The 26,878-nt window shown below is 40.7% G+C and overlaps 1 protein-coding gene across 2 annotated transcripts in view; it reads right to left on the bottom strand.

Moving 5' to 3' along the window:
* The window catches only part of VPS54 (VPS54 subunit of GARP complex), a 48,550-nt gene extending 22,268 nt beyond the window's left edge, over positions 1-26,282 (bottom strand). Inside the window, exons 1-11 of one of the 2 annotated variants that reach the window (XM_071424580.1) lie at positions 26,130-26,282; positions 25,702-25,785; positions 17,209-17,370; positions 16,261-16,366; positions 16,125-16,169; positions 14,600-14,678; positions 11,277-11,311; positions 9,810-9,867; positions 6,987-7,372; positions 3,026-3,152; positions 1,887-1,994 (exon numbers count right to left, since the gene is read on the bottom strand). In XM_071424580.1, the coding sequence (XP_071280681.1) occupies positions 1,887-1,994; positions 3,026-3,152; positions 6,987-7,372; positions 9,810-9,867; positions 11,277-11,311; positions 14,600-14,678; positions 16,125-16,169; positions 16,261-16,366; positions 17,209-17,344 (1,080 nt within the window). In that variant the 5' untranslated portion in view covers positions 17,345-17,370; positions 25,702-25,785; positions 26,130-26,282. Of the gene's footprint in view, positions 1-1,886; positions 1,995-3,025; positions 3,153-6,986; positions 7,373-9,809; positions 9,942-11,276; positions 11,312-14,599; positions 14,679-16,124; positions 16,367-17,208; positions 17,371-25,701; positions 25,786-26,129 lie in introns of both variants that reach the window. The other variant, XM_071424572.1, reaches the window with a different exon arrangement.
* Positions 26,283-26,878: the final 596 nt, after the last annotated feature.

Consider the following 26,878-nt stretch of genomic DNA (forward strand, 5'->3'; position numbering starts at 1 on the left):
TTGCCTTTAAGCAAGTTTGTACAATCCCAATGGTGACTGAGGGCTGCCATCTCAAGTTACACAGGTTTTACCTCTGTTCTGAATAATAGTGGTCAGTACCGAAGCTTCTGAAGAAGAACACAGCCTTGTTCTTGAACCATGCAGTGTGCTCAGTGCTTACAAACCTCTGCTCTTACACTTGCCTGGCAACAAAAACCTACTAAAATTCACTGACCAAAACAGCCCAGCAATGCATTTGAAGAGGAAGCACATTTGAGGTGTGGCAAGAAAAGAGTTTCCTTTATTAAGGAAAAGTACCCCTAAGAGTTGAGACAATGGGCCACCATACAAAAGCATTGCACAAACCACACCGGAATTACACAAATCCTGCCTATTTTCCTTAATGAACAGAAATTTACACTGGAATTTGATTAAACATTATCTACTATTAAGCAGAGGGGAAACCTGAAAAATCAAACTTAAATTTTCCCAGCAGAATGGGAAAAGCATTTTGAGACTGAGAATGAGCAGAAAAACAGGGAGTGCTACCTGTCTATTATAAGATCAAACAAAGAATCTGAAGGGAAAAAGAAGTCTCCTAATGACTGCTGACAGAGGCAAGTGAAAAGCCAGTGGAGACTGCCAGGCAGATGAACAGCTTTATCCTGGTGTTATCCATTAATTCCTTTTTTTTTAAATTTACTAGCAATATGGGCCTATCCACCCTGTACAACCAGAACAACAGAACCATGGGGCTGCAATGTGAAAGGGATTGGAACAGCCAAGTCTGGCTAAAAACAAAAACCTTCAATTAAGAGTATTAAAAAACCAAATCCAAACTTTTGAAAACTAGATTCCCAACCCAGCTCACAATACAACTGTGAACTGCAGACTATGCTATGAGGACAGGAGATGCCCAACGCAGCACCTATCTCCCAGCCTTTGAGATACAAATCAGAGGGAGTTCATAGCATATCAGAACATAACTCTAAAAAATCACCTGGCTCTAGGAAAAAAGAACCCCATTCTTACACAGTATTCTTACATATGTGGGAAAACAAACAAGATGAGTAAAACTGAAAGTACCACACACACCCCCTAAGTTCAGCCTGAGATCTGTTTGCAAACAAGTCTTCATGTCACTATCCAAATTACCCAATGTATTTCCCCCAAAGCAAGAATCTGAATTTTGTTCAATTATTCATTTTAGCTGGTTTTATCAATAAGGTTTTTTGTCTTGAAATACTCTGCCCTAAACGGCAAACCACCACACCAATGCAGAAAAGGATTTGGGGCTTAATTTAAGTTTTTTTTAAAGGTAAGCACTTCTACCTTCTCCATTACTTCACCTTGCTCTCTCAGAAATAGGCAAGGATATTTTCCAACCTTTTATCATGTGCCTGTGCTAGGTCTGTGTTAACATAAAGGCAAGAAGTATTTTCTGTACCATTTGCTGGGAATTCATTTGTTTAAACTGGCAAGTTCTTTGATTCTCCTTTATGTGTTTACACCAAGAACTCCCGGGTTTTGCTTTACAGTGTGTTGGGAAGGAGAGGTTTTTAGTGTGGTTTTGGAATGTTTGTTTTGTTGTGGGTTTTAATGAAATGTAGTGCTATGACACAACTCTACTATTTCAGAGAGCCACATGTTAAGAGAAAGGGAAGTTCACAACAATGTTAATTTTACACAGAAAACAGGGAGCTTATGTTACCTGCACCTCCCAAAAATTATTCTGTAAAGACCTCTGTGCTTCAGGGAGCCCTTTAAGTGTCTGCAAGCTCAGCTGCTCTAACTGAGAGACCATCAGCCACCCAAAAACTTAATCAGACCTGTTATTAATGACTAAAAAAAATATTTGCAAGGGGTAGAAAAAAGCTTGTCAGGTACATTAGAAATATTTGTCTTACCTGTTTAATTATATTCTTTGCAGTATTAATCATTTCATCTCCATATATTTCATAAAAATTTAGTTTCCTTTGTTTTAGAAGTCCAAATACTAGAGATACAAGTCTCTCCTATCAAGCAAAAAGAAAATTAAAAAAAACACACATGAAAAATATCAAAGTGAAGGCAAGAAACAATTTTAAGAAATTGCACAGCAGTAAGAAAGTTCATGTATCAAGCACACAGTGAACAGCATTTAGGTCAATCCAATTCCTCCAGACAACTGCCAAGCTTTGCCTATACACAAAAGTTCCCTGTGGCAATACCAGCTGAGTCTCTTCCTCCCACCCCTTTTCCTGCCAATTCCTCAACTGGGCTGACTCACAAGTACTTAAACCTGTGGATATTTCTAACCATGAGTGAGTTTCCTGAGCCTGAGCAAGGCTGACAGTAAGCACAGCCCAAGTGAGAGGCTGCAGCACAGAGGGCAAGGAACCACAGGGCAGAAAGGGGAGCACTGCAGTGCTACTGCCACCCACTACATCTCATAAATGGATTAAACAAGGCTGAACAGGTCATAGGCTCTAGCAATTAATAAAGAGCCCTACAGGCAAAATCCAGAAAAATCTTTTCTGGGCTAGAAAGCAACCACAATAGCCTAATCTTTGTATGTTTATGATCTTCAGAGGAATGAGGAATATATATCTATATATACTGGGAATGAAGCATTCATTCAGGGCAAGCATATGCTTGGTATAAGCACCCATAAAAGCATGGGGAGACAGAATGAGAACAACATGCAAATATCAGCTTTCATTGCAAAACTTAAATTTTTACAACCAAGTAGATCAGAGTCCATGTTCTTTTCCACTTACATGCTTAGGTTCATGAAGTGAACTCAGTATACATCTAATCACAGAAAAGAGAACTGATTATTTTGAAAAAATGAAGTGGGCCTCGATTGCAGTTCAGAGTTTAAGTAGAATTATTTAATCTTATCAAGCACAAAAATAAATGGGCGGGGAGAGGTGTGGATGAGAAGTTAAATAGTCTAAAATTATAGTGTTGCTACTAGAGACCTGAGTGAATTACTTGGTGCTAATTAAGTACGTTAAAGATGCAAACATATTCATGAGACAGTTAATTTCAATAACAGACATACCTCTTCTAGAATTTGGCAATCATCTTCTAGGGGTCTATTTAAATCATTGCGAGCATAAGTTGAAAACTCTGCAATCATCATTTTATCTATCAGCTTTTCCAGTTCACAAAGCTGTGAGCCAAGATGCCTAAGAAAAACAGCCATTGAGATATGAGCTAAATAATCAACCTGAAAACGAATCATTAGTTCACAGTTGAAGAAAATAACCACCCAGCAGGAAATTTCCATGCAATCAAACACTGGCTTAATGGGAGGCTCCAATCTTTCACTCCTCAGAGCAGCTGAAATCATGCATTTTTCAGAGGCACTGTCACCTAACACCAAAACATATGGACTTGAATATTGATGGAGGATAAAATTTGGAAGTAGGGCTTTTTTCTTTTTTTGGAAGGTGCCAAGTACCTCTTTGCCCAATGAGGTGAACCAGAACTAAGAATACTCACTGCTTGTCAGCATAAAGGTGTTAAAAAGAAGGAATACTTCTTTTGCTTGTTGAGTTCCTCAGATCATCAGTCCACAAGTTCTTCTAATTCAAACATTTGAGCTTTTGATGTGATCACAGATTAAATTCACATGACAGGATTGCTTTCAAAGAATACATAGGAGTTTTTAAATTTGCCATTTTTATGCTACTCTAAATGAAAAATATTTTTCTCAAGTATGGGAGATTTTAGACTATATTTTGCAGACTGTTGTCATACAGAACCACAAGGGAATTTCTCACATCAGAAATGTCAACCACCCTTTAAAAGTGTGAACTTCAGAGATGTCAAACACTACAGGCTTTTCAACTTCCGCTAACAGCTGGGAACAAATATCAGGAAAAATCATACTGCCTTTTCTTTAACAAAAACAAACAAGCACAAACACTTTGCAAATGAGAATTAAGTGGAGCTGTGATGTTTTAGATAAGCCTAGATACAAAATGGGGGGGATGAACATGGCTTTCATTCAGTGCTGGTGTAGCTGGATCCTTTGCTGTCATGACTCCTGGTTCCTCTTCCTTGCAGAAACCCACATAGCCAGCACTGAGCTGAAGTCCAGGAATCTTGCTGGATCTGAGCTGAGCAGATTAACTTACTTATTTTAATTTCAAGATGACCAGGGATGTACCTGCTTTTGAAATTGTTCAGTAACTCATTGGAATGGACAAAGCAAACATATTTAAAATATCTAACTTAAACAAAAATAGCTGTAGAAAATCTAAGTCAACTGCATCATGGGCACTGACTGCAGGACTAGGAGCCACAACACAAAGGCTCTTACCGAGGTAAGCATGAAGATGCTCCTTGGTACATTATTTCTGTGCTGAACTGCACCAAAACACACCGAAACCTCTCCTCTCAAAACTCAGCTATGGAAACATCCAACAACAGCTCCCAGCACTGGCCCTCAACACTTTGTCCAAGAGGTTCCAGACCCTAGCAGCCACAAAAATCCCTCCAAACTGAAACATTCAGGAACAAATCAAACCTTAATTCACACTCTAGAAAAACACCTTGGTAATTATCTCTTAACAGGTACCACTGACACATCAGACCCTTTCAATGAATACTGAATATGACAACTCTATCATGGAAGATGACCACTTCAGGGTAAAGCTTCTTTTAAAATACACAAATGAGAACTATTTTTCCATGCATCAGCTTTTACTGAATAAAATACTATAAAAGTGTGGTTTGCCAGCATACCTGTGGGAAAAAAATCCTCAAAACACAAAACAAAAAACCAAACCACACTTCCCCTAACAAACAAAACCACCGTATCTCCATCACCCCAACAAGGACTGTGAAAGCAACGCAGAAAGTGTTTTCACAGATTTTTAAGTTAGTTAACACATCAGCTTTCTTTTGTAAAATTAAAAGGGTGAACTTGGAAAGGTTAGAGCTCTAAAACTTTAATCCTATCCTAGAGTAGTAGCAAGCAGTTACAACTGACACATATCACTGGTGACATTAACCCAGACTAAAGACATCAATGTATTACTTCACATAACCTTTATGATTTCTTCATTTATTGCTACAACTAGAAACAAACTACATTCTTCTCTGCATACAGTGTGACAAGGGAAAAACTGATGATTTGAGTCATTTTCTTACTGCTTTATATTGAATGATTCTGGCATGACTCAATTGAAAACATCAAATTCTACAAGCTGCCATGGCAACACTAAAACAAGATGTTGGGAGTTTTTTCATCAGATATTTAGTAAAAAATAGTAATTATTTAGAAAATATGTTATTGCTTTAGAAGTATCTTGTTAAAATAAACTGGGTATTTAACTTGACAACTGCATCATTCTCGCTCAGAATAAAGCAAGAAGATACCTTTGGTATTTCTTGGGAAAAGCTGAAGAATATGTGCTTGCCACCAAGTCAGATTTTTTTTTTTAATTTACTTCTTTTTAGAAACACTACATTCTACTGAGAAGTTTTATCAAGACTTCCATCTTTCCACTGCACATTATTTCTTCACAAAAGCTATATACACAGGCCACTGTGAGATTTGGAAACTGTGCAGGGCTTCTCAGCTGCACTTGAATTTCTGGTGGGGTACATGACTTAGATAGCTCTTAACTCACCTTTGTGAGCCTTTACTGTTCAAAGCAGAGAGGCCATTTCCCACACACATCACTGTCTGTAACTACCAAAACAACCAGCTAAGCTTTACGCACAGAAATTATTCTTTACAGACAAGATAATTATCTAAATATGTTCCACACCTGAGGGTAATTTTGAAACAATGGCACATTCTTGGGACATCATGTCAATCAATGACAAGAGAATGGCACTCTCTGCTGACAGAGCACACAGGTTACCCAGCTGCAAAACACAGCTGATTTTGAGCGATGCTGTCACAGGGCTGTAGAACTGCACTAACTTGTCACCAAGGTCAATCCAAAGGTGACCCAGTCAAGGGCTGTGCACCAGAATCAAGTGATTGATAGCACAAACACTGAAGAGGACAAACTGCACTGAGGCATCTGAATAGAGACAAGTTACACTTTTTAGAGGGTCTGTTTCTAGGTTTTTTAACAAAAACATGGTAAGTTTACCCCAATAGTTTATTAGCTCTTTTAATTTTTTTTTTCATTTTTAATACTTTTTCTGGGAGTTTTTCCTGAGATCTTTTCTACGTAAAATTTGAGGTTTTTCCGAACTAGCTAGAAGATGTGTTAGGAACTTGACAAAAGAGGTGGACAAGAGCAGTAATTATATAAAGTTCTGAACATTCATGTTGCAGGTACTGAGCAGCAATCATGTTTCCATTAGGCATGCTGTGGACCACTGAGCTGCAGGAACCACAAAACCTCTGAACAAAGCACCCCTCACCCAGCACCAACTTAGAAAACTTAGCACACAGCTCCTCAGCTGGCTGATGCAAGCCTTGGAGCTGATTTAACCACACACTGCTCCTGCCAGCATCATGCCACACTGGCAGCTTTGCATGCACCACTTTTAAAGTACCTATATCTTATGACAGATTATTTTACATCAGGTAGAAGGATTCTACTGTGTTAATATTCCTGCATGCTCCTTTTACAACTCCAGCCCAAGTCAGCCACTAAAGACACAGGCCCAAGGACCCATCCCTGGGGTGCTGCCTGCAGGAGGATCGCAGACCCCCACGTGGAAAACACCTCTCAGCTACAAGCCATGCAAGATGAAAGTCCAGCCACAGCTTTGCTCTCATCTCTGCACCCCTAAAACGTCTGTAAACCAGAACAGAGGACAAAGCATTTAGATGTCAAAATTTCATTCCACTCCAAAAAAAACAACCACCCCATCTCTGGCAAAGGCATTAGTCACACTACGTATGCCACACTTACATTTTATACCTTCTGTATTAGGTCCTCTAAGAATGAATGAACAAAGGTGGAACAAATCCTTTCAGCCAACATAATGTGCTCAACACATTCCAGCTCTCTTGCATTTTATGTATTTCCTACATGGTTACCTACCGGAAACTGTGAATACCTTGAAGCTCCTGCTGTAACACCTCTTGTGTTGTTGCTATTAAGTCCAAAGCTCCAACATACTCCGAAGTGGAGAGCAGCAACTGTACTGTGGGCTGTGTTTGGTGTACAGTAGCCATTAATTTCAGTTTATTGTATGCTTTTATACAGTTATTTCTGGTGAGTGACAGTCTTAAAACTCGAAGCGATCCTTCACACATTACTTTATCAATTTTAGAGATTTTCTCTCTAAGCAATTTTACAGCCTGGGAGGTTTTCCTGAGGTAGTCCTGCAACTCATGCTGAGAGGTCATTGCATGAAAAAATGCTTCTGAACGGAGAGAAATCTGATGAGCAATATTGACTTCCACGATGTCCAGATAATGGCTCAGCTGGGAAGAGGAAAAACCAACATTATTGTTATGACCTGGAAGCTTTATCACCATGCAAATACACTTTCAGAGTATTTGTCTCATTGTATCACAAGGAAATTTTGCTAATAAGAGTTAAATCCCTTTGTCATTGTGGTTTAATAACTTCTTTTTAAATTAACTCAAAATCACTGCGAGAAGATGGATTTAAGCCTTTCCTGCTTGAAAATAAAAAGTTAGAAAAGCAAATAAATCTAAAATATCCCAAGTTTTGTACCACATGGTTGCACACTGGCCACAGAATGTGGACAATAACCAGGAGACAGCTCTGGATACTGGCTTGCAAGCAACAGTATATATATGCAGATAAGCTATGAAATTTGGGTCACTGAAGCTGCTAAAGTTGCAGCCACTATATTTTGATGACACACCACCAAAATGGCTCTGCTTATTTAAAAAGCTGTAGTACCTTCTTTGTACAAAAATCTCCAGGGTATCTCTGGCTGCAGTTGTACTTTTGCCAACCAGCTGGAATTAGTACTAAGCCTTTTTCCTGTGTGCTGGCACTGTGGGATTCCCAGAGATAGAGTACACCTACTTGTTCAGAACCTGAAATTCAAATTCTCTATGTCCAACAGTTACCAGACCACTGTGCTGGTCTGATTCTTTCACTGTAATAGCTCTGTGTTTTGGCTTAGGCTGAATATGCAAACTCCAAGGACTGAAGCTTTAGGATGCTCATCTGAATGTTAATGCTCAGATGACCTGGTTTCTCAGAGGTGCCAAGCATTCAAACCTCCTGCTGAATTCGAAAAGGCCAACCAGAGACGGAAAGGAAATCAGCTGGAGAATGTCTCCTTCTTGGAGTTATTTTCATACTGCTTCCCACGGATACACTAAGGATTTATACAACATACAAACCCACCTTTTTTGTTCACATCTAATTTAATCAGAAGCATCCTCCACCAACCAGCTGTGACACACCTAGCCACAGGGAAAGCCAAGACAGATTCTGACACAGGGATCAGAGAAAGGGCTATTACAAACAATTATTTATGTGATTGTACCAACCAGATGCCCCAGGTCCCTTCACTATGCTCAACAAGGTAGAACAAACAGAGCAAGCAGCACCTGCCTCAGAAAGCTCACAATCCCAATGTAGGGCAACACATGGGAGGAGGTAAAGAAGAAAACACCATGAGGAAATTTTTAAGTAGATCAACAGCAGTCCAAAAGATCTTGCTTTAGACAAGGTTTACAAAATCCTGTTGGAAAATGGTGCCTGGAGCTAGGGACAATTACGGCAGCAGGGTGCATATTTACACGTGGTAAGTGTAAACCCCGTGCAGTTCAGAGGCTTTAAAAAGTAAAACAACAAACGTGGGCTCATTTCAGTCATATGAAGCAGTATTTTCACTCCTCTGCATCAGTGAGGGCTCTGGGTCTGCTTCAACACAAGTCCGTTCTGAGCGTCCATGCTGTTTCCAGGCACATTTTGGGAATTTCACAGCATATGCCAGACACTGCTTTTTCATCTTCAGACAGCAACTGCCCCAAAAAACTCCAAAGAAGCCTTCCTCCAACTTTAGATATGGAGGACAACCTAACAAACCTTTGAGTTAGCCTCCAGCAGAACCTGTCACTTCTTCCTGAGTTGGCAGGAGAGGAGGAAGACTAATTCCCAGAAATTTGGAAACACCTTCCAGACAATCTCATGTTATTTTTTCCTAAGGTACCTTATTTTTTCCTAATGTACCTCACTACTCAGATTTTCTAAAAGCATTTTATGGGCATTTGTACTGCAAAGATGACTCATTATGAGATTTTCTATATTATGACTACATAACTAGCAAAAAAAAGATAAAAACAACCAAGAAGAGACTTCTGTTTCCAATATAAAAGAAACCGCTCTGCTTTCATGTTCTTCTTTGTGAAATGCAAAAACAGACCAGTGCAGACAACAACAAAAGAGGAATCTCCTAAAACACAAACACCAGAGGATTTAGTATTGCTTTTAGCATAGAAACCACAGTGCCTTGAATCTGAAATTTTCCTGAAATGTTGGAAAATAACAGTCTGACACAGTGTACAACCTGTGCAATCCAGCATTCCCTTCTACGGAACTGCTCTTCCTCCCCAAGAAAACTACTCCACACCTCTGAAGTTCTCCATATCCAGCTGTTTCAGTAAGTTACAGCTGTTGTGAAAAGCCAGTTGTTACATAATACACAGATTCTTTTTTTCCACATTTGACAGATTTACTGAGCAGGGAAAAAGAGCTCTCTTCCAGCAGGATGCTTCCTGCATGATTTCCTAACAATCTGCAGCCTGATGTAAAATGAGAGATAGCAAAGCCCACAATGATGCCTCAAGAAACACTACACAGCAGCAGCCATGGAGTTCCTTTGCAATATCCACCAGCACTGATGGATAACCATAACTTGTGTCAAAGTTGTACCTTTTCTTGAAGTAACTTGGAGGAAGCTGCATCACGATTTCCTTTTCCACCAGCGGTACTAAAATGAGACCATGGTAAAACGGCATTAAATGTTAAGGAATCTTCCAAGGCAAAATCTGGTTTCATAAAAATCTGAAATAGAAAAACAAAAGAAATAAATGTGCCTCACTCACCCCTATATTTTTGCCCCAGTTAAACATATCTCCTGTCTCATTAAGCTAACAGAGACCTTATTTGTTGATTTCAAAATCCAGATTTTCATTTATTCTGGCAAACAAATTCATTTCAGACCTTACAACCAATGTACTTTAAAAGCTTCTGTTATCTGACAGTCACATCCTCCTGAAAGTAGAAGTCACAGCTCCAAAATTACATATGGATTCAACCACCTGAGATGACCTAAACATGCCAAGTGTGCAAACATAGGCAGCTTTGAAGTGCAGGTGGGCCTTCTCAAGGATCTGAGCAAAGCTTCTTCACTAACAAGGGCATCCTGCTGCTATCTGCTCATTCCTGGGGCCACAGCTCCGACCAGGTTGATCATCCAGCTGGCTGTCAGGGTGCAGCAAGTATTTCTCTGGGAGGGAGCAGAGCCTCAAGCTGACATCCTTTAGGCAGGATGTAGCAACTGTGCTGGGCACAGGAAGAGTCAGTAACACATAACATTAACCACACCTCCTGGAGAATTATTAGTCTAAAATTCTCTCAGGTAACATTATTTATACTTGACCAAACCCTGAGCTTACAGGCAGGCAGTAGAACTCTCTTCCTTTTATTTATGAAGTGTAATTTTAAAAGGTTCAACGCAGACTTTAGCATCACACCACACTCAAGCATTCTTGTTTCCTGGACTTTAAACACTGCAGTGGCAACTACTCAAGTCACAGCCTACACAACTGGCACAGAGATGCTGACCCATGTTAATACTCTGACTTCTTACTGTACCTATAAAAAATTATTCAGACTAAAATGGAATCTGGAGCTGTGTCTTTTGTGTCAGCCTGACACAAAAATCCACATCATGTATGCTCCATGCTTATACGCAAGTGAGCTCTGATCAAGGATTCAAGTAGTTAAACCTAATGTGGAGTTGTACACTAGGCAATATTCAAGCTTTTCTCAAACTCTTCAGTTTTCCCTTCCTCCTAGATTGGCTAATTCTGCTCAGTTTTGACGTCTTAACTTCATTTATTTAAAGATGAAAAAATAATGGTAGTTAAATTATACTTTAAGGGGAAAACTGAGACCATGGAAACAATGGAAAAAAAAAGACAAAGCAAATCATCCTTAGTCTTTAAATTCTGAACACTACAGATCCTCTTAAGAATCAACCCAAGTCATCAGTGAGGACAAAATTTCTACAAAGAACAGAGTACATGCATATATCCAATACTTTGTGTGAGAAAGCCTTACAACAGCTCCGGCTTGCAAGCAACAGTATATATATTCAGTGCCCAGAAGCCATACCTTAGGTACTTGTTCCAGATCTGTCCTGGATTTATCTAAAATTAAACAAAACACAGGTAGTCATTCATGAGCAAACAATAGGAAACAATTCCCTTGAACAAGTGAATCCCATGAGGAAGTTTTCAAGACAATGGTGCCATGCTCCTCACAGAGGGGGAACATGCTTACTTACAAACTGAAATGAAACTTCCTGACTGAACATGAGGAGAACCTTGATGATATGAGGACAGTCAAGCATTGGAGCAGGCTGCCCAGAAGGGATGGGTACTTCAGAGATCTTCCGGATATATATTTGTAGATACTTTCTGGATATTTCTATTTTTCTTGGTAAAGCTTTGAATGGCTTGGTCTGACCTCACAGCTGAACTGGCTTTGAGATGGCAGTTGCAATAAAGTCCTTCTGAAGTCCCTGCCAACCTGAAATATTCTGATTCCTTGAAGTACTCTTTGGTCCTTTGCAGTTCAGGTCTCATGCCCAGACTACTCAAGGGAGCTTGCACTTGGCTGCTTTGGCACCGTCAGTGATTGTCACACAAAGCAATCCACTTAGCACTTCACATTCATTAGTGCACTGGCAAGGGCCAGTAAAAGGTCCTTCTAACATCATCCCAGTTTTAATGCTTCAGACTGAAGCTGCCCATATAATCACTTTTGCACAGCACTTGGAGATTGGATGCACAAAGACTGGCAACTAGGGCTCAGGCCAGAGTCCCAAGCACTGACCAAGCAGCACAGCAGCACTAATTCCCATGGAGTATGCTGACCTGACAATTGCACAGGGTGAGAACACTGAGCTGGGAAAAGAGTTAATTCATTGTATCCCAGCAGAACTTGAAGAAACAGCAAATTCAGACTTTTGAAGTTCAGCCAAAATCCCATGTCCCACCCTTACTCATTACTTTAGTGGGCATTATGAAAAAGGGGCACACTGGAGGACAAAAAAGTCGAGGAATTGACAAGAAACAAGCCCATATCTCTGCTGCACAGTCTGCTCAACCCTGACAAACATGGCAAGTGCTACCCCAGCATCAGCTCCCATACTGCTCTCTTTGGTTTTTACTTCATTTGTCTCTTATTTGTATCAAAGTACAAAAGGCAATCTTGGAATCATCCTGCTGTCCTCAGCCTTTGCACAGACCAGTTCTTACAGGAGCGAAAGGCTAAGTCTTGTGGGATGGAGTTAGAGGAAGACAGGAAACAGTAACAGCAGAATTTATAGAAAATCACAAGCTTCAGTCTACCAAATGATGCTTCTACTAAGAACTGTCCAGCTACACAAGCAGCTCCCAGTTACTTTGGTGACAGTAACTTTCTCTTTTCAAAACACTCATACTCTTTTAAGATGGATTAAGGTAAGACTGAAGAAGGCACTTTGATTTTGCAGTATTGATTTATTTAAAAAAATATGGATATTGATCTAAGACCAATATCCAACTGTGACAGACAAAGACTCTCTAACAGTTCAAAGTTAGAAAGTGTATGTTTATTGTGACTCTGGGCAGCGTGAGGGATAGCTCCCAAATACACACCACAATTTACAGGTGATTACAGAGCCCTTTTATCTACACAAGTATTGAATATCCAAAATACAAATGCATACTCATAACTTTGGTACATCCCATTCCCTGCTTCATATGGTAATTAGTTCAAAAGCTATTAAGCATGTGTAGTTTGTTCCTCAAAATGAGTCAGTGGTCCCTTTCATGGGGAGGGTCCCAAAATGAGGAAGTAAATGAAGTCTTCCTCGTTCTGACCTTTCTACCTTTTCAATGCAAATATGACAAATGAACCCATTGGTAGAACTCCCATTCCCCATCTTCAATTGGTTTCAGAACAGAGGAGGCCTACAATCGTCTTATGTTCCGAAACACTATTTATCAATCTCTATATTCTTCATTATAAACCCAGCTAACCAAACATTGTGTTGACAAGCAATCAATTATTAGTTAACTACTAACTCCTAACTTCATCAAGGCCTACCCACTTATTTTAATTAACTCCAATAAAGCTTATCTCTAACTAAAATCTTAGCTCCTCTAAAATCTCTAGTTTATGTCTCAGTATGCAGCACAGACAGACTCATTCTGGAACAGCTATTCCAAAGTAACACCAATAGAGAGAAACCCCCAAAAGGGCTTCCTTTGGCACAGAAGAGGAGGAAGAAAGCAGAAATAACTTGATCAGAAGGAGTAAACTACTGAATCCTTTTTGCTGTATGACCTGTAGACATTGATATAGATAAAATTTATCAAGACTGATAAATAAACCCTTTTATGCTAATGTTTTTGAGAAAGTAAATTAAAATAAATAATAAAAACTTTCTCCAAGTTATGAGTGCTTCTTTTATGTATATTTTTTTCTATTTTTTAATTTTTATTTTGCCCCTTGCCTTCCTTCCTGTCTAGTTTCCTACTAGTTGAACTATTTCCATGAAGTCCTGAAATTCAGCCTTCAAGTGCAGATTTAAGCGCCCCAGCACAAGGCAGACCTAGACATTCTGGAATGAATCATGTCAAGAGCCACAAAGATGATTAAGAAACAAGAAGGAGAGACTGTTTAGACTGGAAAAGGCCAGGGAAGGTCAGTGTGCTTAAAGATCTGATGAGGGGGTGCAAAGAACACAAAGTTGAATTTTCTCAGTGGTGCCCAGTGCCAGGACAGGAGGCAATGGGCAGAAACTGATACATGAAAGATTTCATTTGAACACAAGGAAGTATTTTTACTGGGAGGGTGGTAAAACACTGAAACAGGTTGCCCAGACAGATTGTGTCATTTCCATCTGTGAGATTCACAACCCAACTGGACACTGTCCTCCCTGGCTTGAGCAGATAGTCTAGAGTAGATCATCTAGAGATATAATTTCCCACCTCAGCCATGACATGACTTTCATGGCAGAGATACAGGAATGGCACTGCAGTTCTTCACTGAGAAGCCAACAGGTGATACAAATTTGATGCACCAGTTTCAATGGATCTTTAAATAAAAAGCAGTTAAAGAAAACACTGCCAGGGCCACAATGACCTGTGACAAATCCAAACGTGCCAAGAAAAAGTTTAAAAGCAGGTATCATTAATATTTTGACCTACAAATGTCAGCAGTGGTCATGAATACCTCTCAGCCTACCACATCTGAGTTTTTAATTCTTGCTTCAAAGAAATCATCGGCTATTATTGTACATGAAGATCTCAAGCAAATAACAGGGACAATTAGCACATTATAGAATCAATGATGAGTAACATTTATAACACTTGCTACTGATGTTATAACATACTGATACAAAAAATACACCACTTTTTAATGACTAAAGGAGGCTTTGACTGTACCGTGAGTGTGTAATAGTGTCCTGTCAAAGGTATCTTTAGGAGTACAAATATTCTTGCACCTTTCATGAACCTTCTCTCTCTGTAGAAGAGAAAATATATTAAGAATTATTCTGATGCTTAAAACCAAGATTTTTTTCATTTGAAGCAAAACATTCAGTGAAACACAACTAAATTATGCAAAATAATTCTGGCAAGTTCACAGTATTTTCTTCCTCTTATAAGCTCAGACAAAGTTCGTCCAGGTGAAAGGTACTAAAAACTTCAACCTGTAGTGGATGTGTTGTTTTTTTTCCTGTATCTTTACATCTCAAGAGAAAATGAACACAGACATTATTGAAGAAGTGTAATAACTTCTCTACATAATGATATACAATTATAGATCAACTGTAATTACATATACAAACACTTATTTGCTGACTAATCCAGGAATCACACTAACACACAAAGAATCCTTTTTCATTGCTAAATCAAATTGGACGTAAGTAGAAATTACTTGCACATATTACTAATGAGTGCCTTGCTGAAACTACATATCTTGTTTCATCATGCTGAGCTTCGAATTTTAAACACCACCAGAGACCATAGTGGTGATAAATTATGTTTCTAAAGAGCATCAATGTTAACTAGATTTCTGCAAGAAGATACATCACAGCTCAGGTCCCAGTTTCAAAACCTTCCTTCATTTAGCAGTCACTGCATGAAGTACTAATTTTAAAGGATGAAATCTTAAAACATTTTAAATGCTGAATATGTGAGTTAAAGGCAATAGTTCAATTGTAGTTCATTTATAAACAATTCCCTTCTACAGTCTTTAACCATAATTACACAAGTAACATTTCCTGCAGCTAATTCTGAACTGACAAAAAAAAATAAGGAAGTTACAAACCAAGGAAGCAGAGAACAGCAGGAGACTTCTACATGTTCTTTCAGTTAAAAAGAAAATACTACATACTTACTGACACTTGTATTTTTAAGAGATTGTAGAAGTCTCCTACTGGTCCTGGTGTCCTTAGGTGTAGCTTACACTTCCCTGTTACAAAAGAAATCACCAAGACAATAGGCCTCTTTATAGTTTAAGAAGTCAATGTATAAATGTTTCAATGTTTAGATTGAAGACTCCTAAAAAATATTGCCAATCCTTGCAGCATGTAGTCATTTGATCCAAAGGTCTGAGAATGCTATGTTGCATTGTAGAGCCCAATCCTTAAACAATCCTTACAGGAAAAAAGGATTAACAACCAGAAAGAATAAATATGAACTGCAAGCCCTGGTGCAGAGCTTGGTACTCAGAAACAGAAGTTAAAAATAACATGAAATTGCCTCAGGACAATTCAGAGAGCATTTTCCACATGATGGGTTCTGAGATTATAAAACCAGAAATGTCAAATGAAGACCCAAACAACACTGAAAAAGCAAATTAATTATCAACTACCTGTACAGTGGGCTACTAGCCAGGATAATCTAATTAGAAGAAGCATCTCTTTCTGGTTCCTAGGACTATGTGCACCTAATTGGGAGTTCTTACCGGAGTGATTTCCTGTTGGTATAATGCAAAATGTTCCTTGGTGATCTGTGGGAGGTAGAATGAAGGCGTGACTTCAGTGTCCACAAAGTCCACTCCCCATGTTTTTGTAAAGAAATCAGATTCCCTTTTTGCTAACCTAGGATCATTTAGTGCTGCTGGGAGATTGACTTTGGAATGATAAATAGTCCATCTTTGCTGATCCACAACTAGAGATGGGCTGTCATGTAAGCTATTGGGATTGCCTGCAGCACAAAAGACAAGACAGTTTGTTAGGGTGAGAAACAAAGCTGTAAGCTTTTGTTAAAATGTGGTTCTTAAGCAAACTATATTTTACCAATTACATACTGATTAGAATTATCTATGCAAACGACTGATGATATTCTCCTGTAACATTTCACCTTGCATTTCTTCTATGAGATTAACCAACTCAAGTTTTGGACACAGAAGTGGTGTATTGATACTCATTAAACAGATTTCATTCAACATTAGTTTCTACTGAAGAGAAAAAGATCCCAACCACAAACATATTTCTAATAATCTGATCTTGATCAGAATGAGAGCTGTAATTTGTTAGCATTATATGTCATAATTCTTAAGATCCCATCCCACCTACTCCTTTGTGTAAACTAAGCTTCAGTGCAACACAACAGCTAGAACCATGACTAAAATCTGGTTTAACAACAGCACCAGAGACTTAGTACTACAGACAGGTGACTTGCTTCTTCCTGCAGAAGGGCTGGGGTATCTCCCAGAAGGAATGCAGTCAGGCTCCAAGCACACTGGACATGTCTCCTACTAGCTCTGTCACACTGCACCCTCTTCTTACATGGAGTATGGATCATAGCTGTAATGTGGAATGATGCAAGCAAAGTCCCACCTAAAATGGGGACATCTTAAAACAAGCTGCAAATAGTCTCTCCTATTGCTCCAAAGGGACACTGGGTGGTATAAAAAAGAATCACAGCATGCTTGGAAGACTATGGCTTAGTACACTACACCAGTATACAAGAAATATTGACTGGATAGCTGGCAATGGTTCAGCAAATGGAGCTGCTTTGTCCCTCTGCCCGCACACCAACATTACCTGTGGGTTCCTTGGGACACACGTCCGGCAGGGACTGCACAGGGCGAAAGCGTTTCGTGGCGTCCGCTTCTTTTTTAAAGAAAGCATCACTGCTGTTCGACTGAGGCACTGGTGAGGAACTGTGGCTTGATGCCATTGCATAAAATCACCACTTGATAAAAGCTAAAGAGGAAACAATAGATATCAAGGCTTTAATAAAGCTCTGGGGAGACACTGTATCAAAACAATGACACTCCAGTATTGTTTTTAACTGCAGTACTTCAACTGACACATTTCAACAACAGGAGAAAGTTTACTTTAAACACAAAAATAAAAGGCAGAATGTAACTTCATAGTCTGTTCTTCACACACCTGCAGGTTTGGAGGATAGCCTGTTCCTGTGCACTGCAACAATAAAATGTTACACTTGAAAAAAAAAAGTAAGTCTTTCAGGCACTTCTTCCTTTTTGCCATAACTATTGCAGCCACAGTGCATACATTCACAATAGAATTTCCTGTCAAATATCAGGAAACCTTGTACTTGAATCAGGAAAACTGACAATTCAACTCTTATGGCTGCCTAGTAGAGTAGAGTTTGTTCCAGCATAATGTATTTGCACAGAGAAGACAATTAAATCATAGATCAAAAAGCTCCAGAGTAAGGAAAGTCCCACTAATTTTCAGTTCAATTTTAAGATCCCAGTTTGAAAATAAATAACCTTAAAAATTTTACACCAGGGCTGAACTTAATGAATTCTTTCCATCTGTAAACAAAACTGCATTTCCATCAAAGTATCAGACAGTAGTACACTGCACAACTATTAGGGTTTGAGAGTTTATTAAAACTGCACAGCTCAAGGAGTGCCTGTTCAAAGGGACTCATCTGGATCCTCACCTTTAAGGAGAAATTAAACACACCTAGCAAGATCTTAGCATTTAACTACTAACCCTTAATGGACACTTAAATTCTCACTACCCTGTGAAGGAGCACAAAAAGATTAAAGGCCAATTTTATCTTCAAGTGCTAAAGCAGGCACCAAGGGATGGCTGTATCTCACCCCGTCGGCTTCCAGCAGCATCACATATATTACAAATCTCATTCGGAAAATAAAAGGAACAGGTTCTACTTTGTTAAAAGTGTCCTACAAAACAATTCTAAAAGAGATGCTCAGCTATAACAGAGCATACCAATGGAGAGGTCCATAGTAAGGAAAACTTACTAGCAGAGAATGGGAACAGTCAGAAGTAGTCAGACAAAAACCTTTCCAGACATCTGACAGATCTTCCTTAAATATCATAAAGCATTAATCTCTCTCCCCCAAAGGCCCCACAAAACCCTTTTTCTCTACTACTTTTATTGCTTATGTTCTTCCCTTGACATTTCCAAAGTAACTTCTCAATTAAGTTCTTCTCAAATGTTTGGGGTGGTTTTGTGAAAAATCTAGTATATTATGATAAAACACTTATTTTAGCATTCTTAAAAAACACATCCAGTGCTATGTTGCCATGACCAAGTCTCCTAAAGGCATACAATGAATTTATCTGCACTTGGAACTGCTTCAAAGTGCTGTATTTGCAGTTTTTCTCCTGAAAAAGCCTCTGTAATATGAGCCACAGTCTGCTCTAGTCAGATGTATGAGCAACTCGAGCAATTTGTAGAAAGCACTGAAATCTTGTAACTCTTGCAAGCCATTCATTAAGCCTTTCTGCTTTCCCCACAATGAAGTACCATCTCAAAGAATTGTCTAGGATATGAATTGTCTCAACTACATAAATCTGTGTAAAGAAAATGCTATCTGTGTGATGCTAGCCAAAGATTCAAAACTAATTTCAAAGACAAGTTAAGACTGAAGAGTAGCTCAACACCTCAGCATTTCAAAAACAAGCTTGGCCACCTACTCTTGCACAGGTATTTTCATTACTTATCATCATGAAATATTTAATGACAAATCTTAAAATAGAAAGGAAAGAGTACAATAAAATACCAGTGCAAGCAGTAACCTTCATACTGTTGAGTGGATTTCAACAAGATACAAGGCTTCATAGGCAGAGGCTTTCTTAAGTGGCACGCAATCTGATGCTGTACTAAATTATTCATAGCTAGCAGCTATTCTAGTACCCTCATAAGTTAGGACCTTATGGATAATTAACCCAAATGAACAACCACATTTGTACAGGAAAAAACTCATCTCTGTACTGCCCAAAACGAGACATTCCTCAAAATGTAGTTCTTAAATTGACCAACAAAGTATAACTTCAGAAAGACAAAGAAAACTGGGCAATCATACCTGAATTAAATCCACATTACAAAGGAATATGTGCCAAGCCCATATAAAGGCAAAAATCCTGCCCTACACTAATCTCTGTACAATAACCTTACCCACAATTGAAAAACTTAAATTTGTTCACCAACAGAACAGCAGCTCCTTGTGCTCCACTAATAAACATTTTATAGACAAATGAATCTATAACTAGCCCCTAAATCAACATTTTAAAATACACAATAATAAACAAATTTGCTGATTTAAACATACCAAAAAAAAGAAACTCAGTGTTAACACAGAACAAAAGTTCTGCAGAGTATTTTAACTCATTCTATTTTCCATGCAAGTGAAAGGCAGGTAAAAGCAGTTAACTGCACTAACTGTGCAAAATGACAGGCAGGTAAACGCAGTTAACTGCATTAACTGTGCAGAGTCAATTATGAAATGGTGAGTCCCCTGAGTCTCTTACTTAGAAGAACATATGGCTGTAGTAAAAATATGTGACTGTGTAACTTCATGACATCAGTGTTTAAATTATATACAATTAAAATGGTTTAGATCAACTGTGTTCTCTCCAGTAATCACCATAATTTGCTCACATTTTGTCTAGCAATGTGTATTAAACTAACACAATTAAGAAAACGTTTAGAGGTTAGACACAAAAGTAGTGATGGAGCCTGCAACCCAGGATTATGGCTCTACTTGCAATATGCCTTCAATATATTACATCTGTTTTGCACACACTGTATTAATTTCCTTATTTAAATATATTATATTAAATTACACTGTCACTGTAATGACTTAATACCGCTGAAGTTAAACTAAATCAGCCACGGCAACAACAAAAATAGCTTTGATGATCTGAACTGACAGTATTCCTAGAGTTTGAGCACACAAAGACTTGCATTTCAACTTACAGCCTCCTCTTTAAAAACACTCTTGTTCAGTAACATGCTCAGCAAGTACAATATGACACAGCTGTACAACACAGCATGGAACAAAACACTGCGGTGACGAGAGCAAGAGCCACAGGCTTGGTACTGCACAGTCAGCAAAGAGCAGCTCTGTGAGGCAGCACTGCATTAATCACATGAGGCTATTTCTGAGATGACTGCGCTGTGACTCTTGAGTTTCACACCCGAGGTTTCAGCTGTTGGAAGAGAGCACAACAACAAAGTGTATTACTCTGAAGTGATTGCACAGGGTGGTTGTAACTCTGGAGAACGTGCTTGTTTTTCTAAGTAGCAGCACTTGTACAAAAGTTCTTCACAAACCTCCTTCCCATATTCTGAGTGTAATTATTCACATGCTTTGTTTTTCCAATATCATTTATAGAATCTGCTCTCCAAATTTTATTTCAGCTTCAAAAATAGTGACACCTAAGAAGAGACAGTCGGCACTCAGGGGGAAGAGCCCTCAGGGTTCCAACTGAACATGCAACACTGAGCAAGCTTTCCTTCAAGCATTCCCCACTGTCCACAACAAGCCACACTTGGACACCAGCAGGCACTTTTCAAGGGATATGCTCTGCATCCCAAAGGTAAGGCAGGAGAAGTTTCTCTGTGAACACAAATGGCATGCTAAAGTCCCTGCTGCTTGTCGAGGCTTTGGCAACAACAGAGTGAAATTAAAATATTTCAAGCACTCTTCTGGCTACCCAACATGCTTTGGAATAGAAAACTATCAGAAGCCACCCACAAGTCAAGCTAAAGCAAGATACTGCACCATTTCAGGAACATATGATAAATACTGAAGATATTTATTAAAGAAAAGCATACCTGAAACTAACAAAAAGGTAAAAATACACAAGGGACTCCTTCCAGGACCTCAACAGCTAATAAATGGCATGCTGTTATTGGCCTAATATATTTACTCTATCCTCAAAAGTTGAGCTTTCCCTATGTATTATTACACAGCTCTAAATCAGCAGGATTTCATGCAGTAACAGGGAAACCATGGTACAAGCAAAGTACACAGCACCTTTGTAAGACAATGTGAGCCAGACTGCACTAGTGCAAGCTTTCACTTTTTTTTTCCAACCAGCTAATTCCTCAGGCTGAAATCTCCATGCTTGTCCCTGGTGCCCTGAGACAGACATCCCTGTTGCAGCAGGGGAGCCAAGGTCAGCTTGAAGCAGAAACATTTAAGCAGTTTCAGAGACTGAGGTTAAAGCTGTGGGAGCTGTTCTGCTAAGCCAAGCTCTTCCTGAACACCTACTTCCACCCTGGGGTTTCAGGGCAGGAAGATGATGACTCTCAGAGCAATGATGAGGCCAGAGTCAGAGGAGAGCAGTGACATGTCCCCATGGCAAGCCACCTGCATTTGGAGCACACTCCAACATAAAACCTCTTCACATAACTTAGAGAGGAGGCCATATGAGCCTGGCCTCTCTGAGAGCCTAATAAATACAACTGTATTTGTATTCACAAAAAAACTCCATGTATTTGAGTGCATTCTGCACACCCCAACATTATCCCCAGTCTCATGTTCTCGCACTGAGGGTGTACCCTCTCTGCAAAGTTAGCATCACTGATGACCGTCCAGGTTAGCCTTGCTGGGATGAAATCAACCCGACAAGAAAGCAATGTACGAGTTATCTGCATTTCCCATCAGCCCTGCTTAACCACACATGCTGTTATGCTTCAGCAGACTCTGTAATTCCTCAGACTGTGCTACTTTCCCACCAAACTGCAGAACAGGGGCTGTGGAAAAGCAAAAGCTCTTGAATAGCCCAAAGAGTAATGCCACCACCCTCCCCTTGAATTGTCTCTTTCATAAGAACATCTCAAAACACTCTCCTCAAACAGGGAAAGAGGCAAGAAAAAACAGTAGTGACTCCAAAGAAAGAACAGAACAGCTGCATCTCCACTGCAAAGCACCATGGGTAGCCTACAAGGCCAGGATAAAACAACATCTGACTTTCATATTATCACATTTTGTAACGGTTTCTTTTGCCCTTCCCAGCTGTAGCCACATGAACAGCAGATTTAAGAAAAAAAATTTAAAAAAAAGCTTTAGCTGAGCTTCATTTCTTTAAACACAGGAATAAAATCCTCTGAAAAGAATTATCCCAAAATGTCCCATCACTGAACAAAATCTTGTTATTTAATAAAATCCACAAGTGTAAACATTTTGTCAAAAACTGGAAAGCTATTTATCTCCTTTTAGACAAACTATCTGGAAAGTAATATTTCACTTTCATTCAGGTACCAAATAAACAATTATACTAAACACTTGTGGTGTACCCACTGTAGCAAATGTACTTCCTCTCACCTGGAAACCCAACCTCCCAATGCTGAGCACTAATTTGAAATCAGAAGGCAGACTCTGTGCTGGAGAAACAGACCTACCTACAGCTATTTATGTCGTTATGCACCCAGTTCTTCCACACCAGAGATGACAGAATCGTTCAGAAACAATCATCAAAGCAGTAAAAATATGTGTCAGAAAAGGCCCTGTGGTTAGTTGCCCACACTATCACACAAGATGAGAATGAAGTCTCTTTGTACCCTTTTTTCCAGGCATCATCATTACAGTGTGCATTATCCCCTTGGAAAACAGTGAAATATGAGCATCTTACAGAGCTCCAGAGAGGTCCACAGAGCTGAACAAAGACCAAGGAGCCCCAGCAGGCATTCCTGCTACAAGTCTGTTAAAGGTAGACACTGCAGAGCAGTGACATGTGGAGAAAAGGCAGAAGAACTGCACGAGCCCCAGCAAAAAGCCCAACACCGAGGTCCTGATGTGACAAAAGGAGTCCAACAGATGCTCATGGCAATTTGTGTCGACAGCACGATTCCCTGTACAGCCCCTCCACTTGCCATCTTCAGCAGGACCAGGCTCTTGTTCATCAGAAAATAACTTCCTAAAAATATGAATTTTCATGGGAATCATGTGTTCCAAAGCCTTATCCAAGTCCTGAACCGGAAGTGGCTATGAGGGAGCCAATTAAAAATATTTCACAGTTTGACATTGTGCATAAAGCTGCAACCAGACTATCAAAAAGCAGGCCCAGTGCACCTCACATCAAGTCCTGACACAGGATGCCAGTCCACTGTCACTCTACAGGGCAGGTACTCTGCAAACAAGAACATCCAAACTTTAACCTGGTGAGCAACGGAGCATGCCATCCATGTTTGCTGACAGTCCTTGTGGTATTAATACCTGCCCAACAGAAGATCAAACAAAACTGATCACCTCTATTCACATTACTTCCTTTTTATCCCTTAAACAGCTTCAGTTGACAAAAAGAATAAAAAATTCCATGGCATAAACCCAGTATGGTCATGCTACACCTAGAATGCCAAAAACCAAAAGGAAGGTCTTACACTGCTGTATAAAGTCCATACTGCTGTATACAGTCTTGCAGTGACTGTATAAAAATGATGAAAACTCTCTAACATATTGCAAAGTGCCAGACATGCTACCCCAATTCTAATAATCTAGCCCTAACACATACCCACACACATCCAAAAGAGCCCCCCTTTTTTTTTTTAATTTAAGAACCAGATTGATAGAGAAAAAGCTGGGATATTTAAGCTATCAGGTATGAGTACCTTGGAACACCTGATCAGTACATGGACCTGTCAGTTTTGAGTATGAAGGAGCCACGTTAACAATTCTTTACCTTCTGCTGAGAATATTCAGTTTTGTTGGTTTTTTTTTTTTTTTAATCTAGCACCTATGTGAGGTGGGTACAAAAAGCTAGAAATATTAAGACAAATCCTAGATTTGCTGGTAAATATGATTTGGACTTACTCATATGAGGTGCCAGAAAAATGTACGTAGAACATCCACACTCATGCTCACCTGCTCACTCTTTCTGCTCCATTCATAAAACAAGACAAGAATAAACAAAGTGTGAAGGGGAAAAAAAAAAAAGGAAACCAAAGAGAAAATGTGGGCCTCTCAACTGGAAGGACAATATGATGTTCATGGGCCTTCTCTCTTCCTCAGACTCACAGCTCCTCATGTTCCCCAAACTCTGGAGAAGGAAAGCAGAAGTGGCTTCTTCACAGAGCTGCTGCCCCAAAAGAAGAAACAACACCTACATGATCATGATTCCATTTCCCAATCTCTTCCTGCTCAAACTGCCAAAGAGAAGCCTGCAGTCTGCTTTCTCCACTCATTTCTAGCGGCGCCTGACATTTTCCAGGCAAACAATATCTCTGTTCAACATTGGAAATGTGCATCTCCTTCTCCTCCCATGAAGTTTGTGCTCGTCAACAAGGCAAGATTCCTGCACACATGCCAGACTCCCACTACAAAGAAAGATGGTGCTGAAGACAGAGGGACACTTGGGACAGATCTCGTTACTGGCAAATGGGATAGGAGAGGTAGAGATGCTTCTCATCGTGCAACCTTCTGGCCTCACTGGTGAGGCTGCCCAGTGACTTTTGCATAAACAGCCGTGGATCTCCTATCTATCACCCATTTTAGGCACTGTTCTCCTACCCAACAGATACACCAACCTAATGCCCAAAGCATTTCAAAACCTTTTGTCTGCACTACAGTCTGTCAAAGAGTCACACTGACTCTCATGTCACAACAGTAATTACTGCAGCCACTACAACAATTAACATACTGCAGTTGGGTTTTTTGAGTAAGAGAGCAATTTCTTTTTGAGTAAGAGAGCAGGGTTGCACAGCAACAGCTGCACAAGTCCATAGGACTTCTTATTCAGGACTTCATCAGTACAGGTAAGACAGGAAAGTCAATACACCACCTATGCTAGAAACGAAAAAAAAAAACCCCAAAACAAAACAACAAAAAAGCAAATCTGTAGCCCAGTAATTACTTTGATGAACTTTAAAATAGGCATTCTATATTTTTTTATGCTGGATTGTGATAACTCTGTGTCCTGTAACAGAAATCCCAAGTATTTAGACATTATAAGAATAATGGAGAAGAAAAAGGGACTTAGCAACATACTAAGGCCTAAACTGGACAGTCAGAAGGGGAAAGTTTCTGCTGGGATTGCAGAAGGTTGGTATTTTATACCCCCATATGTGTATTTCTCTCAACATCACATACCGTCTTTGAAAAATTACAGTAAAGAAATGCAAGAAATTAATCTCCCCATCACACAATTTTAGGATCATCTACAAACCCAGGAACCATCGCATTCCTACACGGCTTATGGAACCAACAAGCCCTTTTAGCGCTCCACATCCCAGTCTATCCTGGCTGCCATGCGCCGGAGGAAAACACTAAATACTTGCTCTAGACGTTAGCTCCCAGCCGGCCATACCTTATGGAGAACACGCCAGGAGTATCTCCCGGAGGCCGTCGTCATATCTCTCCCCGTGGCATCGTCGGGAATGCTGCCGGGGACCTGCGGGACAGTGACCGCATGAGGGAGGCCCAGCCTCACGCCGACACCTCCGCGCCCTCCCCGCGCCTCCCGCCGGGCACCGCCCGCTGCCCACTGGGGGTTACCATGGAAATTCGGAACGGGGAATTGCAGGGAAGGAGGGAAAGCGGGCCGCGGGCAGCCCCCCCGCTCCCACCTCCCCTCGCGTCCCTCCGCTCCGCCGCCCGGCCCAGGCCGCCCGGGCCGCCCACACAAAGGGCACCCGGGGAAATTAAACTTTCCCGGCCGCTCCCCGGGGGAACCCCGGCGGCGGGCGGGGGCGGGAGGCGGCGGGGCTGGCGGCGGGAGGGCCCCCCGCGCTGTACCTGAGGCGCCGGGCGGGATGCGCGGCCTAGCGCGGCTCCTCCGCCGCGACACGTCGGTGCCCCCGCGCAGGGCGGCGCAGGAAGGGCCCGGGCGGCGGCGGGAGGAACCAGGCCCCGCCTCTGCCACCGCCCGGGGGAGGAGCCGCGGCCGAGGCCGGCGGAAAGGGCCGCGCTGCCGCCCGCGGTGGGGTAGTGGTGTCGGTCCTGTAGGCGCCCGCGGTGCCGGCATTTGGGAACCCTCGTCACCGAACTCCTCCGCGAGTGCTCCGCAGCCGGTTTGACTCAGATTTATATTTTAGGCTGCAGTCCTCCCTCAGGCCATAGAGGCTGCTGGAATAGAGGGGTGCGTTAGGTGGCACTGAAGCAGTAGCAGCCTCGTGCCTGGTCGTGCCTTAAACAGGCTTAAATTCTCGGCCGTAGCGCTGTGCCAGTCAACAAAACACAGGGAACCTCTGATTAATTAACAACAGCGATTCCGGCTGTACTTAATAACATAAGCGTGTGGCCATGGGCACGAGTGTGGAAATCCATGGGTTACACGGGTTCACGCCTGGGCTTGCAGCTCAATAACTCGTGTTTGTGTCTGGTGCTGGCCCCAGACAGACTGGGCTGAAGATGTTGTTCTCTCCTTGGTGGTCAAGGTTGGCAGAGTTTGGTTCGGTACAACTTGTTCTGCAGACTCAGCCAGTAAATCCCAAATGAGTATCACCAGGATCAGGAACTCCTTGATGACTTCCTTGAGAGATGTG

The sequence above is a fragment of the Agelaius tricolor genome, unplaced genomic scaffold (genome assembly GCF_023055355.1).
Source record: "Agelaius tricolor isolate 1412-34295 unplaced genomic scaffold, bAgeTri1.0.p SCAF_1, whole genome shotgun sequence".
Classification (NCBI taxonomy): domain Eukaryota; kingdom Metazoa; phylum Chordata; class Aves; order Passeriformes; family Icteridae; genus Agelaius; species Agelaius tricolor.